The sequence below is a fragment of the Conger conger genome, chromosome 10 (genome assembly GCF_963514075.1).
Source record: "Conger conger chromosome 10, fConCon1.1, whole genome shotgun sequence".
NCBI classification, from domain to species: Eukaryota; Metazoa; Chordata; class Actinopteri; order Anguilliformes; family Congridae; genus Conger; species Conger conger.
In genome coordinates, this window is record NC_083769.1 from 21,999,105 (window position 1) to 22,019,163 (window position 20,059).

General features: G+C 43.8%; 1 protein-coding gene across 2 annotated transcripts; it reads right to left on the minus strand.

Annotated features, from left to right (window-relative positions):
* Positions 1-800: 800 nt before the first annotated feature.
* Positions 801-17,635, minus strand: tfcp2 (transcription factor CP2). 2 transcript variants are annotated; one of them, XR_009709745.1, is made up of 17 exons: positions 17,345-17,635; positions 16,332-16,576; positions 14,419-14,570; positions 14,022-14,098; positions 13,393-13,498; positions 12,929-13,035; positions 11,457-11,609; positions 10,764-10,874; positions 9,987-10,075; positions 9,480-9,528; positions 7,651-7,692; positions 7,013-7,106; positions 5,998-6,088; positions 5,216-5,380; positions 3,468-3,610; positions 2,822-2,873; positions 801-2,701 (listed from the first exon to the last, which is right to left on the minus strand). XR_009709745.1 is itself a non-coding variant. In XM_061257295.1 (17 exons), exons 2-17 carry the CDS (start codon positions 16,451-16,453, stop codon positions 2,664-2,666), a joined length of 1,533 nt encoding a protein of 510 aa, XP_061113279.1. In that variant the 5' UTR covers positions 16,454-16,576; positions 17,345-17,635; the 3' UTR covers positions 801-2,663. The 2 variants fall into 2 exon arrangements, 1 of the variants encoding a protein (XP_061113279.1); XM_061257295.1 differs by having other exon boundaries at positions 5,216-5,322.
* Positions 17,636-20,059: the final 2,424 nt, after the last annotated feature.

The following is a 20,059-nucleotide window of genomic DNA, read 5'->3' on the forward strand; positions in this document are numbered from 1 at the left end:
AAATATCAGCAAGACCAAAACACAAGAGGGTTTGAGCCTCGGCCTTTCAACTTAAAGATCTGAAATAAGGGGTGTCTCGGTGGCGCAGCCTGTAGAGCACTGACCGCAAGCTCATTGCGAGCCGCGACGTCGACGGTTCGAATCCGACCGTCTGACATTTGTCGCATGTCTTCCCCTCTCTCTCGCTCCCATTCTTCCTGTCTCTCTATACTATACTGTCCAATAAAACTGAAAAAGGCCTAAAAAATCTCTTTAAAAAAAAAAAAGATCTGAAATAATTCCTTTAGCTCCGACATCATACCACAGAGCTCCCATTCCACGGCATTTGGTTATGAAAGAATTCTGGGATTTTTTTTTTTTTGCTTTTTTTGTTTTTATAAAGCCTCTGGTACCAGACATCAGTAAGACATCAATATCTTGACTTCACATTGGTTACAAAAACTGAAATAAGTATCCTTACTTCACAAAGTTTACAAAGACATCAGGATCCTTATGCCACATTGAAAACAAAAACACAATATTTTTGTCCCTTTTCTTGTTTTTTTGCAAATAGCTTTCACTACCAATAGAAAACACCATTATATATTCAAGGAAAAAATAAGGATAATGGCATTATTCCTAGGCATTATAAATAATATGTTTGTCTTAAATCAGAAATTATGCCTATGGCTAAGGTTTATTAGCTTTCCAAAACCATACTAGTAAAATGGCACAGTTCGGAAGACCAACAGCTCATACATTAGGGACGATGTCAAAAGTCTTGTAAATGTGAAATAACTATAAATGAAGAAACGAGGCGCTTGTGTGCGATTTACGCGGTTTAATCCTCATGGGTAAGGGGCCACAGACGGACTATAATAATAATTCAATAATTCCATCTTAGACAGCGGATTGGCAAACACTGTTACTATCTCTGCTCATGAAGGGCCAGCATCGGGATGCCAACAGCTCCAAATTTCATTAGTCTCTGCAAATGGGGAACATCATTAAAGGTCTTACTTTCAGAAAAAAGGATAATGAACAAGTTCACATGCTCACCAAATTTTTTTTGACCCACATTTTTTTTTGCCCAATTATGTTTGATTTTGACAATTAAGACAATGACATGTTTTTTTTGGGTTTTTTTAATATAACATGGCAGAAATATTAGAAATAGACCTGCTCTCAGCGTCTCCATGGTGGCTGTATAAGCACTGCGCTGAGACAGCAGGGCTGCTGGGAGCTCGAAGAGAGAGGGAGCGCGAGCTGGGCTCACTCCCTGCAGGAATACAGCTCACCTGTAAGGGGCTGAGACACCCGGGGCTTCCTCTCTGACCTGCTGCTCGCTGCACAGCACTTTAGTGCACATTTGTCCGCAGAGGCGAAGTTCCAAGGCTGCATACCTCTCTCCATTTTGAAACGGCCAAGACAACAATACAGATTAAAAATGGGGGTCAATAGAGGTGAATGTTGTTAAAATACTACCAGAAAAAAAAAAAAAAAAAAAAAAAGATAATCACGTGATGTCACCCCTGGCAGAAGACTTTCAAAAACACATTAAAAAATGAGTTAAAAAATGAAAACCGAAGTAGATGGGGGACACTTTTCAAGGGGTGTGGGGGGTATGTATGGATGGCATGGGGGTAAGGGGGCAGACAAACACAGGAACAGGAAAGCACTGGCATTAGCCATGGACAGCACAGACCCCATCCCGCATGAAGCAGTCCTTTCTGCAGATCTGTCAGTGAGCGAGTGTTCACATCACAACTAGATCCACATCACCCACCTGGACAATAAAAACATGAGATCTCCCCAGTCAGCGCAAGTCCCGTTTACTTCCGTTAGCACACGTTAGTAGAGATCGAGGGCTCCTCAGCACCCACCCTTGCCCAGTCCCCACCCAAACCCCCCCGGTCGCAAAAGTAAAAACGATCAGGCTTCACAGTGGTTTTAGTTCAAGACTACAGACTTCACCCCGCTGATGCTAGCTCAGAAACAGGCTGTGTGCAGTGTCGCCCCCCACAGGCTCCTGAGAGACACTGCTCTGTATCAGCACGTGGCTAACCACTGTCCCCCATCACTGCCAGCCTGCTCTTAACCCAATGAAGATGCGCAAAGCCAGAAAGAAAACGGAGACTCGCCCAATTAATATGAACAAGGAGGCTTAAAAACCACATAAAGGTTCAACCACGTGATATAATCTCCATAACACACTTCACGAGGATTGCAAACTTTGACAAACCAGACATTGGATGAAGCAGGATTGGTCAAGGGGATCCGGGCAGTACGTTTCTTTAAGAGCGCACAGGATAATACAAAGAACGGGGAAAAAATACTAACAAAGGCAGAGTTGAAGGGGAGGGGCTTGGCAGCACAATCACACCAACATCTTTAAAATAAGACAAGGTTAAACAGTATAAAAACAAATTAAAAGGTCTGGTACATCTTCATTTCCACCGTCCCTCTGGGACATCCGCTTGAGAATTCCAAATGTGTCCCAGCAAGGTAACTGGACGACCTTCAGTGCGGTTAAGGGCTCCATGAGGGAGGGATTGGAGTGGCAGCCGGAAGAGGGTGGCAGGTTGAGCTAAAGCAGCGAGGGTCAGCGATTTGCTTCGTTTTTTTGTTTTGTTCATCTTTCCCTGTTATCGAGCCCTGCCCGTGTAATTCTGTTCAGTGACACCTCACTTCAGGATGATGTGGTAGCCGTCGTTAGTCTCCGCTGCAGACAGAAGAAACACAACTTGTTTGTTTATTACCTTCTTTTACTAAAATACATTTTCCTCCTTTTCTCCCTAGTCTGAAATGCCAAATCACAATCGTACACAGTGCCACAGCTTACCTTTCATTGTGTCCAGAACAAAACAGGACTCATCCTGGAAATTCTGTATCATCTGGGAAAACCAAAGATTTGGTGTTAAAATCAACGCATAATACGAGCGCATTTATCAAAATAAATGCATGTTAAAACGGTCCCTTAATGTAATTTAGTTTACAAATTGGTTGCCATTCAAACAGCATAATTCCCCTTTACAAGTAGTTAGATGTGATTTTACATTCCAGTGTAGAACAGTCAGGGAGCAGGACTGGCACCTCCCAGGCTCTAGATTTGATTGGCAGATGGGACATTGGCACAGTACTGGATATTAAATACAAGATACTAAATCTGTGCCTGTCACTCTGGAAAATGGCTGGCTGTAATGTCGCATAACTGTCCTGGCAAACGTCCAAGGAGTCCTCAAGCATGTTCATATTGCTGTCAATTGTCCAGCCCCTTGTTCAGACACTTAAAATCTATTTGAATAATAATCTACTGTATTAGTTAAAGTACAGTTAACATTTAAAGTAAATATTTTGGTAGTTTAAATATAACCAAATTTGAGACGGTGGTTGGAAAAGCAATGCACAAAATGTGGCTCATCTAGTGCGGTCAGGTGGCGCAGTTCCACAGGACAGCCACCAGGGGCAGTGTGGGGCGAGTTGCTTACCTCATCACTGACGAGCACGTGGATGCCGGTGGGGCCCTGCTTGAAGATCTGGCTGATTTGTCGCGGTGAAATATTAAAGAGCTGTGCGATCTTCTCCGTCAGCTCCACGGCCGTCAGGTCCTCCAGGTAAATGGCGTGGTACACTGACGGGCACACGGACACAGCGTGCGTTTCACAGGGTGGCACAGGGCAGAGGCCTGGCTTCCGCATCGCTTTATGAGACATTGTTCATGACAAGTCCAATTCATGAATAGAATGCCAATTCACTTCCTGAACCGAATGAACACAAATGGATTTGGCCCATGTCTTCCACTAATTCAGGAGGATGAGGATATGCTGCATGTTATTGGCTTAAATCTCTTTAAAAGTAGTGCTTTTAAGAGAAGCTGGCACATTCACCAATTTTCATTTAAAAATTTTTTTTAGGTAGGAACAACATTTATGAGTGGTCCCGACCTATCGTACGAGTCATGTAAACAAGATCCTGGCAGTGTTGCAGATCAAATGATAAGAATATAAAAAATGTTCTTGCACGAGGCCTAGTGTGTTGGAAAGAAGACACTGTATCTTCTAAGACTGATGCAGAGCGAGGACGCTGTGCTGCAGAACGATGTGTATCTCATATGATAGTGGTGTAAAAAGACAGCGCTGTGTATCTCATAAGAGTGCTGCAAAAGGAAGACGCATGTATCTTATAAGACAGGGTGGTGTAGAAAGATGTGTATCTTATAAGATAGTGGCGTAAAAAGATGGCGATGTGATTGAGTGGTGCAGAAGGAGGATGTGTGTATCTTATGTGATTGAGTGGTGTAGAAGGAGGATGCGTGTATCTTATGTGATTGAGTGGTGCAGAAGGAGGATGTGTGTATCTTATGTGATTGAGTGGTGCAGAAAGAGGATGTGTGTATCTTATGTGATTGAGTGGTGTAGGAGGAGGATGTGTGTATCTTATGTGATTGAGTGGTGTAGGAGGAGGATGTGTGTATCTTATGTGATTGAGTGGTGCAGAAAGAGGATGTGTGTATCTTATGTGATTGAGTGGTGCAGAAGGAGGATGTGTGTATCTTATGTGATTGAGTGGTGCAGAAGGAGGATGTGTGTATCTTATGTGATTGAGTGGTGTAGAAGGAGGATGTGTGTATCTTATGTGATTGAGTGGTGTAGGAGGAGGATGCGTGTATCTTATGTGATTGAGTGGTGCAGAAGGAGGATGTGTGTATCTTATGTGATTGAGTGATGTAGGAGGAGGATGTGTGTATCTTATGTGATTGAGTGGTGTAGAAGGAGGATGTGTGTATCGTATGTGATTGAGTGGTGCAGAACGAGGATGTGTGTATCTTATGTGATTGAGTGGTGTAGAAGGAGGATGTGTGTATCTTATGTGATTGAGTGGTGTAGAAGGAGGATGTGTGTATCTTATGTGATTGAGTGGTGTAGAAGGAGGATGTGTGTATCTTATGTGATTGAGTGGTGTAGAAGGAGGATGTGTGTATCTTATGTGATTGAGTGGTGTAGAAGGAGGATGTGTGTATCTTATGTGATTGAGTGGTGTAGAAGGAGGATGTGTGTATCGTATGTGATTGAGTGGTGTAGAAGGAGGATGTGTGTATCTTATGTGATTGAGTGGTGTAGAAGGAGGATGTGTGTATCTTATGTGATTGAGTGGTGTAGAAGGAGGATGTGTGTATCTTATGTGATTGAGTGGTGCAGAAAGATGGCGCAGTGCGGATTTCGTCCCTCACACTGACCGAAGAAGGTGCTGCTGGCTGCGTCTCCGTTCTCCTGCTTCTGCTGCTCCTCGCGGGCCTGCTGGGACTCCTGGCACACGTACACCGTCAGACGTGGGCGCACCACCCTGCACAGGGGACGGGGGAAACCAGGGTACATCTCCACACCAATGCACCCTGCTCACCCTGCTTTTCCCCGTGGGACACCCCACCAGCCACCCATAGGATGCATATACAGATGAAAAGCACACAGACACACCCAGACACACACAGACACACACAGACACACACAGACACACACAGACACACACAGACACACACAGATACACGGACACACAGATAAATGGTAAATGGTTGGCATTTATATAGCGCCTTTATCCAAAGCGCTGTGCAACTGATGCTTCTCATTCACCCATTCATACACACACTCACACACCGACGGCGATTGGCTGCCATGCAAGGCACCGAACAGCTCGTCAGGAGCATTTAGGGGTTAGGTGTCTTGCTCAGGGACACTTCGACACAGCCCGGGCGGGGGATCGAACCGGCAATCCGCCAACTGCCAGACGACTGCTCTTACTGCCTGAGCCATTTCGCCCCAGATGCATGCACAGACACACACAGACACAGATGCACACAGATGCACACAGATGCACACAGATGCACACAGATGCACACAGATGCACACAGATGCACACAGATATACACAGATACACACAGATACACACAGATACACACAGATACACACAGATACACACAGATACACACAGATATACACAGATATACACACACACAGAGCTCACCGGCCTTTCAGTGCATTGAAGAGTCGGATGCCATCCGCCGGGCCACAGATTTGAATGACGTCCTCCCTGGTCAGTTTCAGCAGGTCTGCCCCTGTGAGAGAGACACACACACACACACACATACACACACATATACACACATATACACACATATACACACATATACACACATATACACACACATATACACACATATACACACATATACACACAGACACACAAATCAAGTCACAATCAAACAGGTTCTCAGATTCAATTAATAAATACAGGTTTAACTAACACTTGGCTGAAAACAACAAAATGTCAAAGGGACAACAGCTGAAGCACTCCAGCAGGTACTGGTAGAGAACAAAGCAGTGGAAACACAACAGGGCTCACACAGCTGCAGAGCTGTAATGGCGTGGGCCGCATTTTCCAAGCATATCGTGGGTGCTTTCAGAAGGTCAACACCATTCGCCCAACAAATAATGTTCTCACAATGTTACTGGAATGTTTTGTCAAGCTTATGACTAATGCCACGACATTGCAGCAACACTCTGAGGACATTTTGTCTTTTAATAGGTCCCCATCCACAGAGCAGGAGTTGTCTAGAGAGTCATGACTCGGATATTACCCATATATGACTTTCCCAATCACCATACCTAAACCCAGTAGAGCGCCTATGGCATCGCTGAAACTGTTATCCATTCGACTAAGTACAAGTTGGGCAGCTGGGTGGCCCATCCATTTAAAGCACTGTTCAAAACGGGCTGTACAGTCTGCTATCAAATGCCTACTGGTCAATCAGGCGTTAGGATGTCTGCTAAGCTACACATCAGTCTCCCTGCAACTTATATCTGTGTCAGCTGACTCCGCTTCAGAGAACGCCACTTGCTTGCCTGCTCTCTCCTGAATCGGGCGGTTGTAGGAACAAACGTTAAGAAATATAACCATGGGGTCTGCAGGCCATACTGGCCACAGGTGGTGAAGAATAGGTTTCCATTTTTTCAGTCCAGGGCTCAAAGCATCTCCTCACCTGAGAAATTGGTGAAGAGCCTGCAAAATGGTGAGAATCGGTTTCTATGGAGCCACTGCTGAGCTTCCTGAGGTGTTGCCGTAGGCAGCAGATTCTAAATATTCCGGAACAGAGAGAGATAGAGAGGGAAAAAAGGGAGTGACAGACAACATGAATGGTTTTTTGCTTTGAGTCCAATTCCTTAGCATGGTAAAAAAGGAACAGATGCTGCCATTAACATGTACATTTTATTGTGCGCAACATCTAGTTAAGTTTCCCTATAGTCCTGTAAAGAACAGGCCTCCAATTCACCATAAGCATAATGCCATCAACTTCACTCTTGCCAGCTGAGAATACCAATTAGTGGTAAACCTAATATTATTTTTCACCCCCCCTCCCCCAACCATTTCCAATTTCTCGAGATGCATAACTCTGCGCCCACACACAGCCCACACATTCAGGGAAACTGAACTCATATGCATCATATATTTTACAGCCAATAAAAAAAAAAGTGAATTGGGGACCTGAATCACAAAGTCAACATTTAAACCCAGAGGTGTACCCACATTGCTCTGCAAGATAAAGAAAACAGAACATTAAAGCTAAAAGAAAAAGAGAATAATGATAATAATAAAATCATCAAATAGATTCATAGGTACCTGAGGGCTTTCAGTGTCTCTTCGAAGTAGATGGCACGACAACTGCAAGGCAGAATTTCTCATTTTTACAATTTTACTGGAACATTTAAAAAACAAACACTTTCCCCCCCCACCCTCTCCAAACTTCCCAAGTAGCACAAAGCTGCCCCTTTAAGCAGTTAACCAGGAGCAACAAGAGCGGGTGATGTTGAAGAACAGACCTGCGTATGGGGACAGACTCGGCTGTGAGGAGATCTGCATGACGCTCCAGGCTTTGCAGGACTGACGTGCGTTCAAGACGGCCAACATTATCTTACGTTAGCTAACATTTGCCATCATATTCAAACTTTTGTCTGTTCACCATGACTGTTAGCTAAGTTTGAAAAGGTAGTGCCAATGTCTGAGAGAACAAAAGTTGACAAACTTTTGGGTGTTATAATACTCTTTAACCAATGTAATATTTGTTCTTGCCTTTAAAAATAAATAACAGATAAGCAAACAATCAGCTAACTGGCATTGTTAGACCTAGGCCGCATCCATTTCTATTAAAAAGGCATGGTAGTGAACAAAATAGAATGTTCATTTACAACTGTTCAACAGTTCACCGCTTCACCGCGATCGTTCGCAGTCTGGAACGCACGTCTGGAATTGCAGGGGAACCCGACTGGTCTCACACTCCATACGTTCAATCAGATCATCGACGGACTGTCAAACCAGCAGCGCTCCAAACAGTGCAGCTCAGAGTGCCTGTTTAGCACTAATCTAATTGGAGATCGGCATTAATTAGCAATAATCTGAGTCAGGAAGTGGGGGCTTCATTTATATGCAAATGAACCACAGGGGTTCCTTCCATGAGATGTTCCAATCACGCCACAAGCCAATGACCTGCACAAGGTGAAATCAAGTGTTAATTAAACGCAAACCAAAATGTTTTCTGCCCATTAGGATGAGTGAATTTTCAGTGATTGTAGCATCAAGTGATCATTATGTGAACATTCTTCAACTGTGAGATCTTGCACTAGTGGTTAATAAAAACAACCTTGGTCACAATCAAGCAGGCAGACACGCTATAGAAGAATGAGACCAGATAAGACTTATGGCACTTGGGTGTAGGAAGGTAAGTCCAGGTTAGGGACTACAGATGACAATTAGCTCATTAGCCAACTCTGGCACATTGATTTGGAAACTGAAAATGCTGATTAATGTGCACTGTCCCTAGTAAGAGAAATAAAGTAAAAATGAATGTGAATGTACCAGAAATTTGCCAGATAAAACCTTTGAAAAAAAGATGGCCAGTGCAATCGAATCTCCCATTTATAGCATACGCTGGATATGCAGCCCTAACACAAACAATACTGTACTGGGCCATAGAAGAAAATATTGTACATGAACAGCCAAATTCAGTTTTAATTCTTGTTTCCACTGTTAGAAAGCCTGTGCGATAGAAATTCCAGCTTGTACTGCTCTTCCTTTTGGCACAAACAACCAGCTCTGTCCAGAGTAGTCACTCAAAGTACTCTGAGTGCTATTTCCTAAAGTCAGCTAAAACTAGACGACTCTTTCCAACAGTCAATTTAAATCTGATTAAACTCACCAGAAGTCATTATAAAGAAGAGGCTCTGCCCTGAACTTAAAAGTTAGGTAAAACCAGGGCACTCATTCTTAAGGTCAATTTAAGCCAGAGCACTGAAGCACCTTTCTAATCAAGTACACAAGTCCTGCGAGCTGCACCGTGCTCTGGAGCGCCCCCGAGGCGTGTATGACAGGAATTTATTTTTAAGGGAACCGGTAAGGTAGGAGACGCAGTAAAGGTGAAAGATTTAAAAACGAGGGACAGCACAGGTACTCACATCTGCCACCTGCACCACGGGCTCCGGCTGGTGATTGGGCGAGCCATTGCTAAGAAAAGAAAAAACAAGGAGGAGGAGAAGATTAAGCAAAAACTCAGCCAGAATTAAACACACCCACCCTCTCAAAATCAGTCTTCCACTTTAGGCAGCCTGAGGGTGAAGGGTTCAGAATTACCGGTTGCATAAGGGTGGAAGGGCTGTTGACGTTATAGAGTTCAAAAGGAAAGCCCTCAGGGACTAACTCTGTTCCAGAAGCTCTGCTTCCAGGCCCTACTCTCTGCCACAGGGAAGCAATTGTGAAATATTGTTGTGGTGCGGTTGTTGGCATCGTTATGGGTGCGGCAGTTGTTTCACTTTTGGCCACAAAGAAGTGGTTGGCGAATGCGGTTGTTGAAGGCGGTTGTTGGAGGCGGTTGTTGAAGGCGGTTGGTGATGCGGTCATGATTTTGGTCTCGGTTCAGTTGTGGAGTGCAGTTCTGGTTGCGGCTGTTGGTTGTGGTGACCTACCCTTCTGACACCGTGAAACTGTTGTGGCTGCTGTTGAAGCCAGGGGAGGGGGAGTTGTTCACGTAAGTGACTTCTGGCCAAGGAGAACACTGCAAAGAGAAACGCACCAAGTCTGTACACACTTCCACACCTCGGCCCTCTACACTCCACCTGGCCCAGAAATTATGCCAGATTCCTCATAATTCCTCCAATTTTGCATCAAGGACGATAAATGTCTGACAACAACAGGAGTTGCTTGTCAGTGCACGTCCATAGTTGATAATGCATTTGCTACGAGTCCTGTGGTGCTCTTGCTATGCTTCTTGGGGGGGGAGGGGGGGTAAAAAATACTGTATATGCTCTTTAAGCCCAGGGCTCAGAATGTTCTGGAATCACTGCTTCAGACTCACCCGACATGGCTTATTATGAATAATTATTGCATATTTTACACATTACATTAGTGGGCCAGGTGGGCCAGGACACCCTATAGAATGTGCTGGAAAATAAAGCAGGAAAGCACAGAACACAATTCAGTTACTTCACTTTCCCTTCATGTCTTATCAACTGGAGTGCAATTTCATTTTTGTATATATTCATGTATTCGTTTGTCGTTTAAATGTCAGCTAAACATGTCTCACAAAGCTTGTGAAAGGAAGTGTTATGACCGCATATTACGTGGAACACAGCATATAAGACCTGTGGATAACAGACGCACAACATCACATCATATAAGACCTGTGCATAACAGACGCACAACATCACAGCAGTAGCGTGAGACACAGAGGCGCCGGCTCTGACCTCTGTCAAGATGGTGGTCTCGTAGGAGGGCTGGTACTTCTCCTTCTCCTGCGGTGCCCTCTTCTCCATCTTCTCCCGATCCGTTTTCTGCTTCCTGTCGGCCCCCTTGGGCTGGAAAAGGGCAAAACACATCCATCACCGGTTCCAAATGCGCTCCTACTGCAATACTAATAAGGGCTCTTCAGGGACCTGCAATAACCCCACAAGTCTTCAATGAGTGTCCTTCTAACAGACTTTAATCAAGATGCTTTATTGGGAATTCCCAACACATCATGACACAGGGTGTATAAGGAACAGGAGCGTTTTAGAAAATGCATAAAGTTACAGAAATGTACACACATTCAGCTTTGCATATCGCACTACTTAAATAAAAAGTTAAGAAAGGGGCCAGACAGATATGACCATGGCAGGCCGTCAGTTACAGCACATTAAAGTCACATTAAAGATACAAGGTTTCCAAGAACATCAGGGGCCCTGGTCATTACAACTGCTTGCCACCTCACAAACCTCAACCACAACCCTGAAAAACTATACCTGTTACTATTGCACATGTTTACATCATCAACAGTCAGAAAAGGCTGAACAAAGCTCATTCTCCAGAGGAAATGAAAACTCTAGGAATGCCAGAGGCCACAGGAAGTGGACTCCCTGACCCCAGGGAATCTGCCCGTTTCCCAGGCGACGGAGGCTCACCTTGAAGACTTTGACCTGGCAGCTGGCCGAGTGCAGGTGCTCGGTGTACTCGCCCGCCTCGTTCTCCTTGAAGGTGTCGATCTGGATGCGGAAGGGCACGCCTTTCTCGCCCCCGTGCTTGCGCATGGTGAACTCTGTGCTGATGCAGTGTACCTGGAGACACGGCCGGAGAGCTCGCGGTCATGCTTGTTCACAGGAGTTCAAACTTTAACGATCACAGGAGCTCAAACTTTAAAGATCACAGGAGCTCAAACGTTCACAGGAGCTCAAACGTTCACAGGAGCTCAAACGTTCACAGGAGCTCAAACTTTAACGATCGCAGGAGCTCAAAACATTCGCGGGAGCTCAAACGTTCACAGGAGCTCAAACTTTAACGTTCACAGGAGTTCAAACGTTCACAGGAGCTCAAACATTAACGATCAGAGGAGCTCAAACTTTAACGTTCACAGGAGCTCAAACGTTCACAGGAGCTCAAACTTTAACGATCGCAGGAGCTCAAACGTTCACAGGAGCTCAAACGTTCACAGGAGCTCAAACTTTAACGATCGCAGGAGCTCAAACGTTCACAGGAGCTCAAACGTTCACAGGAGCTCAAACTTTAACGATCGCAGGAGCTCAAAACATTCGCGGGAGCTCAAACGTTCACAGGAGCTCAAACTTTAACGTTCACAGGAGCTCAAACGTTCACAGGAGCTCAAACTTTAACGATCGCAGGAGCTCAAACGTTCACAGGAGCTCAAACGTTCACAGGAGCTCAAACGTTCACAGGAGCTCAAACTTTAACGATCGCAGGAGCTCAAACGTTCACAGGAGCTCAAACGTTCACAGGAGCTCAAACTTTAACGATCGCAGGAGCTCAAAACGTTCGCAGGAGCTCAAACGCTCTCAAGCGCTCAAAAACACGCACACACTCAAACCCCGCAGGCATTTTAAGGCGCTGCTCGAGTATACCTGGAGAGACAACTGCAAAACTTTCCCAGACTCACATTTCACACACTCTCTGTTTCATGAAGAAATGCAGCGTCTGAATAAGCAGAAACGGTAATCTGACATGCCTGCTCCGATCCTGGTGCCGGGACACAGGGCAGATCCCCACAGATAATCTCAACATCTTCTGGAGCTTTGGGGTGTTTATTTTAAAAACAAAACCTACACCACTCCAAAAGAAACTTCCATATTCATTATCTTATCTGACAAATTATTCACATAAAACAGTTACCATTAAAGATTGATTTTACCATTTAACTGTAATGTACATAATTCAAAGCACTCCTTTCCTTGAAATCTAAACTGAAGTTTCGGATATCAATATTAATTCACTGAAGAGGTTAGCACACAGCCGACCGGAGAATGCAGTTAAGGTGTGCCGTTGCAAACTCAGAATGTTTATTAAGTTCAGCTGTACAAAGAAGGGGGTTCTGTCTGGAACACGAGAGCAGCCGGCCGGGAGGTGCGGGATGGGGCCGGGGTACCTGGATGAAGACGGAGGTCCTCTTCGAGGGGTCCCACAGGAACTCCACAGTGTTGAGCTGTGTGGGGTTAGCCCTGGGGTCCACCATGCCCACAGACATGGGGATATCTGCAGAGACGCACACGTGAAAAACACACGTCATCCTCACTACCTGGCCCGTCTTTCCCAACAACCCCCAAACCGACCCTCTGCTGCACAAAACAACCGCAAAAACTGCCCCTCTGATGAGATCACAGGACCAGGACTAGCCAGACACGGGCTGCATCCCTTACAAGCTACTACAGCAGGCTCGGTGCTACAGTACAGTGCAGTTTAATGCTATATTACATTACTTCCATTGCTTCTGTACAGTATTCTGGGGAATTTATTAAATCAGTTTATAAATGCTGAGCTCAGAGTATCTGGTGGTTCTGTAGAACCTGCTCCACAGGACCAGGCTCTGAGTGAGAGGAGGCTCTGGCTCACCCAGGTCAAGGATGCGGTCGCCCGGCCGGTTCCAGCGCCAGCCCTCCAGCTGCTGGTGCTCAGTGTACTGTAGCCGTCGATCGTGAAACACCACGCGGATGATGCTCTGGGGAGGGTCAGAGAACACAGTGAGGAAACACAGGCCTGCCAGCACCAGACACATTCAGAAAAGGAAAGAAAAAGGCTCTTAGGCCTCCCAGTCCATAGAGGCAGCTAGATGCACAAGAGTCTATAGGAGTAGGAGAGGATGATGAGCTGAACTGCTACTGTAGTTCCTATCAATGACACACGTACATGCTGTAACAAACATACCTCTCCACCAATTGTCTTCTGTAGAAATGTGAGATCTGTAGGGTGTATAATAGTCACTGGCACTCTTCCTATAGCGCTGTGTGTTACTACAGGGTGAAAACAGTCCCTGGCTGTCCTGTAGTACTGTGTGGCCAGTAGGGTGTATAATAGTCACTGGCTCTCCTGTAGCACTGTGTGCAGGTGCCAGTGCAAGGGCACATACTCAAGACAAAATCAGTAATTCCAAATTAACAGGAATAAAAAAATAATAATAATTTTAAAAATGCTCAAAAAGCACGCCGAAGCACAGGGAATGCTGTCAGCACAGTCCCACCCACCTTCACCATCTTGCCCGTAATTTCCGGCAGTTCTCCTATTTTCCGATTGTCCAGCATTCGAATTTCATAGGACTGTCCTGAAAGCCACAGAGAGAAGCCTCATCCCCAACCATCGATGATCCAGACATCCACTCACAAGCAACAGCTAACGTACAACAGGGTCTGCCCTTCAGGCCACCACAGGTTTCACCACACAGCAAACAGCACAAGCAAAGCTGACGAGTGGCGCAAGTACGGCTCGTAAAGACCGGGCCCAGCTCCGACCTCAGATCAGCCAGTGCTGCGACAGTCCAGGTAGAAACAACAAAACTAAGGCGAATGGGGCTGACCCAAGATCAGCCAGTGTTGCCAGGTACATCTGTGCAGAGACACGAGGACAGTACTGAGAGGGGCGCACCTTGGTTGAGGTAGGTTAGGGTCTCATCATGCAGCTTAACAGCAGGAGAGGTGGCAGCACACAGCACATACTGGAAGGGCAGAATCTTATTCTCGTTGTCAGGAGGCAGGTTGGACTCTTCCTGCTTGAAAATGGGGAGGGCCAGCACATCGCTAGAGAGAGACAGAGACAGAGACAGAGAGAGGCATTGAGGAACAAAGAGAGGGAAGTTCAGTGAAAAATGCAGTGATTGCAAGTCCTGGGGAAAACACCCTTCAGTCAGACATCTTTAAAGAGGCCATCCATGAGCAAGAAGCTCTTACAAATTCTTTTCTTTTTTTACTTTTTTTTTTATTACGATAACTACTTAAACATGAACCAGTTAAAGCCACAAAAATACTGAATACACTCTTTAGCTTAATTATGTCATTCATATTTAACCTGAATGCAACTCTTAAATATACCATATGTATATATACATAAACAATGAAATGCAAAAAGCTATTTAGAAAAAAAAAAAAAAAAAATGTTGTGAAGCTTTTTCCACATAATGATAGAGAAACATGAGGTTACCTTATTACCTTAATGTTCGCTTTCTGAGCCAAAATACATTTGAGGGCTTATGAAACATGCCAGAGGGGTCTTGGCGACTTTTGTTACATTTTATTTGTCTCCAACTGTTTGACGGATCATGTAAATTAAGTGACATTTGGAATTTGGGGCCACAGAAGAACACTGCAGTAGGAGCAACAGGCTCTTTCCAATTCCTGGGTTTCCTAGGAAACGGTAGGGTAACTGCTACAGAAATAACACCGTCTCCAGCTCTGCGCCTTGTCCTCCCTCCAAACCTAAGTATTTGTTTCACAGTGGACGACCGTTCAGTCTCTATGCAATTACATTCCCATTATGCCGGCCATCAACCCCTCTATAGTGCAGGAAAACATACGGGCACGGCTCCATTAAACTTTACTACCGCATTTAGTTACCGTAAGTTTGCATCTGCCAGGCAATTTTGCTCATATTCTCTCAGTAAAACAACAACAGGACAGCTGTGCTGCATCTTTTTTCGAATACTTGTTTCAACTGTGAGAAATAAAATGCATGACTATGTGCATTAGTCAACACTATTTCGATATATCAGTTGCACAGAAGTGTAACAGCCCTGATATTTTATAATATTGGGTATATATAAATATTTTTTAAAAAGTATAATCGTAAATAATATAGCGCACGCATGCGAGCCTGAACTAGAGATAATTCCCAGTCATTTCCAATTCTGTAGTTTACCCCGAAAGTGAGCCCCCTGGTTTGCTTGCTGGCAACATAAGCACTTGGTGACAAACAAGGCGCACAACAGGTGTAGCGCTAGGCCGCCAGAATCTGTTTAGTGCAAACTCAGCAGAAGTCCAATAAGCGTAATGTAATAACTAAATGATCTCGGCATTAAAACTTGACGATACCCCAGGATCCGAACCATCAACCTCAGCCAACACAAGCCTTACACACAGCGAGTCCTTAACTCCTCCAACCCGTGCACCAAGCACGAAGTTACTTGGAAAGCAGTGCGTGTTTTTCTGGACCAGTTTACAAACAGTGTAACAGACACTGCAGCTATTTTCTTTCTCGTACAGGGTTTCTATATTGGGTGGCCATCGTAACATGACATTTAAAGTCTGGCATGTGATTACACAGATCTGATTAAATTAGCTTTTTTTAAGAAACTGCGTCAGGATTGGAAATACTAAAGTTCGATTTGCCGGGCATTATGCTCGAATTAAGATCTTTTTTTAATTGTACAAATATACTATTACTGTCATTCTGGCCACATGCATTTTTCAGAATGGACTGGGCATCCCACAGAGCACCACCACACAACTGCATCACTGTTCTAATAGCTGTACACCTTGGGCAACACAATATTTATCGTACTGTACCTCATGCTGTACGCCCCGGCTCCAAGCTCCTGTCCGATCCCGGAGAGACTTGCATCAAAGTCCTGGACCAGACCCGATTCGATAACCTCATCGGCAAGAGGTAATTTCAGAGCCCAAGCCATGACAACCACGTTGTGAAGAGCTTCAATGTTCCGAATAGAGTCGAACTGTAAAGGTTCGACTTACTGGAACACTCGATTCCAACTTTAAATTTGAATCGGCTACAATTAAGGTGATGTCTTCACCTAAGTGGAAGAAACAGATGTTGATCAATTAAAGTAAACGTATCTGCTTTGACCCATCTTAATATGATTAACATAATTTCTTGAGTTTGGTCGTTGCGTTGTCATTTCTATAAATATTCACAAGTTCGGCTCGTGCAATACCTGGTAGTAGCTATCTAGTTCGAAATTATGCATTTTTAGAAAAGCTGTTGCAAGTAACGTTTGCGAGATCAATACAATGAACGTTAGGCTGCAGCTAGCGTTAGCTAGTAGCTAAATATTAACACGAATTTAAAAAAAGAAAACCAGCCCAATATCCCAATAGCTTGCTAGCAACACATGCAGACATTAGCTAGTGAAGTCAGGGACTCAGAACTTGCCAAAAAGCCAATCAGAATTTTTTCGAAACAGAAATCACCACTGGCTAGCTAGTTAAAGTTAACCTAAACAGTATCAGAAAGTAATAATACCATTGGTAGCCATGTGGATAATAATAACAACATATTCTAGCGTTTTAGATAATAGTTTTAGATTATGCCAGCTACCCAATGTTACTCTCAAGACATGACCAGACTCATGGTCGTTGTGTTAGCTAGTAAGCTAGATTGGTACAGCAGCTAGCTAGTTGTCAGATAGATACCCAGCTAATTAGTGTTCAACTTCGGTGGGTTGCGAACTATAGAGCCAAAAATCGAGCCAACCATCAACCAAGATATTTCCCCGCAGTGTAAATTTAATCCCCTTTTACTAAGGTAATAGAATACATTACTTAAAACCGATAGCTACTACCTTTTCCTGCACGCCATCTCTCAACCCCTCATCTCCGTGAGCCCGCAACTGGGGGAAAAAAAAAAACAAAGCTAGCAAGCTAGCTACTTAGATAGCGCTAGCCAAAGCTATCAGTACCACATTCATAAAAAGGATCGCAGCAACAGCGTATAGTCACGTCGTTGAAAATAAATGATTAAATCCGATAGTATTTTCCAAAAATCTAAATAAAACGAAAGCAATAAGCGGAACAACGAGATGCACCAGTTTGTTTATTAGTTCGCCATTCTACAGTTGTAACATCCGCAGTCCTCTTCTTCTACGGTGCCGTAATGAAATGATAAATGATCAATTGTACTATAATTTGTTTTACTGCCACCTGCTGTATTGGAGTCATTTACTGAACTGAAAGTGATGCGTACAGGATCTGAGGAATGCATAATTCAGATATGAACATTTCTTCGGTTTTAAGATGTTCTGTTATTTTTATCTTTATTACTTCTACAATGCCAGTACCCAGGGCTTTCTTATATCATATGCTTATGAAAGCTTTTTACACGAAACATGTTTTAATATATTTTTCCACATTACATCCAGATTGTAGTGCCAGATTTAAATTGCAGCCACTAATTGCATCTAATCTTGTAGCATAGCCTGAAACAGGTCAGCATTCTCCACGGATTCTTGCATATTTAATAAAGAAAACATCCAATTTTGGTTTTAAGTTCAGTGACAATTTATTGACAGAGACAGAACTCCATATTAAATGACCAAATTTCCAAATCATACATTAAATATACTTATAGAATTTCACACAGGCTTTTGAATGATTTATAATTACTTTTATTAGCCAACTTGCACTCTAAGCCACTAGAACGTGTGTTAAAATGAACTAGTACTGAAATAAATATTATTTTTAAATGTATAATTGTGTGTACAGTATGTAAACCTGTTTTAACATATGCATGTTGTATACAACAGAAAAAAAGTCTGAAAAACATTTTCTAAAAACATTTCTATATATTTTTTATAAATACACTGTTAGAATGTACTTTTCATTTGAGTATCCCACATTCATTAATCTGTACCTCAGCCCTGTAGGCATGAATGAACGGTCAGTTCTATACCTTTGCTCCGAAGGCTAAAATAATCTAAATTATCAAGTTTTGTGAACAAGGTTAGACACTTTTTTTGAAAGCAAACATGGAAACAGTGGAAAATTATGACAGTTACATGTTTTGTCAAATTGTTTGTTCCTAAAACAATCCAAAGACTGCTCCATTCCCTCAATACCTCCAACAAAAATGGTTGGCTATGTTGTGTCTTACACATTAGCATTGTCAAGTTGTGATCTCAGTGCTCATGGCTCACTCAGTGCCAAGAGCCAGTAAATGTCTATCAGACCTATGCTGCACTTTGGTTCTCTTATTGTTACTCCCATCATTTCTCCCAAAAAGTTTTGATGGCAGAATGATGCCAATGTAAAGCAAGTGATTTTAAATTCAGCAAGTGGTCAAGTGCCCATTATAACAATCCAGTGCAAATCTTCATTGACACGCCATACATGCTGATGGGGACTGCAGGTCTCTTCTGGCAATTTAAGTTGAACGGCGTTCACTGGGAGAACTACACTGGCCAGTGAATCTGTTCCATTCTCCTTGCAGAAAGGAAATGGGCACTGAAGAATTTAATTTCTGGTGGAGGTTTTAAGGCCCAGCATTTGTTTGCAATTCGTTTTATATATATATATATATATATATATAAACAGCTGTGTTCTTCTATTTCTGCTACGGTTTTGCCTCAAAAGTGCTTTTATTCATAACCTGAAAAGCCAATACAAGGAAAATGATTGCGTATTAAGGCTTAATAACAGTAGCATTACAATACAATAACAAGAAAGAAATAAAACGTCTATAATCCCAACTTTAAAATTGCAACATTCTTCAGAGGAAATCTCTACTCAAGAATTAAAACATGATGTGTTGCATATTATTGGCTGCTTGTGACAGAGATGACAGGCGTTCTCACACACGGTTAACTGAAGGAGCAGATCCAGCTCAATATGCAAATGGTTACTGACACGGCATGACTGACCAATCACATTTTGGGTAGGAAGTCAGCAGTCTACTGCGCAATGCAGTGATCTTTCATTCATGAGTTTGGCCTTTGGGAGCATTATAGGGGGGTACTTAGTCGAAATGTACTTTCCCATTTAAATAATGAAAAACGTATACATAAAAAATACTTGTATTAATGAAATGGGTTGACCAAGTTTAAGATGAACTGATAAACCAGTGCTCAGCTGACAAGACTGAAGAAGGGAATGAACAAAATGTCAGATGTCCTTGTAGCGCGGCAACACGACCACAGATAAAAAGTGCTGCGCGTGAACTGCAGACATAAAAAGTCATGCTCTGGTCCAATAGAGCACACTAATGCGGCTATGGCAGGGGCTCCATAGTACGGCATCCAGCCTGCCCCGGCAGCCCCGGGCTGCCAGAGCTGCCTGCCTCAGGCCAGTCGGGCCCTGCAGTCTGACCGGAGCGCCACCCCTCCGGTGGAAGGGGCCAGCATAGTGCAGCTGGCAGCACGGTCTCCAGAGGGAAGACAACGCTGGTCTGCGCTTGCTCTCTCGCTCTCTCTCTCCATCAGGGAGGAAAACTGCAGTGGTGAGATAGGCCTGTCAATTCAACTGGGCAGTCCACATTGTGAGAAAAGAAAGCTGGTTTTAAAAAG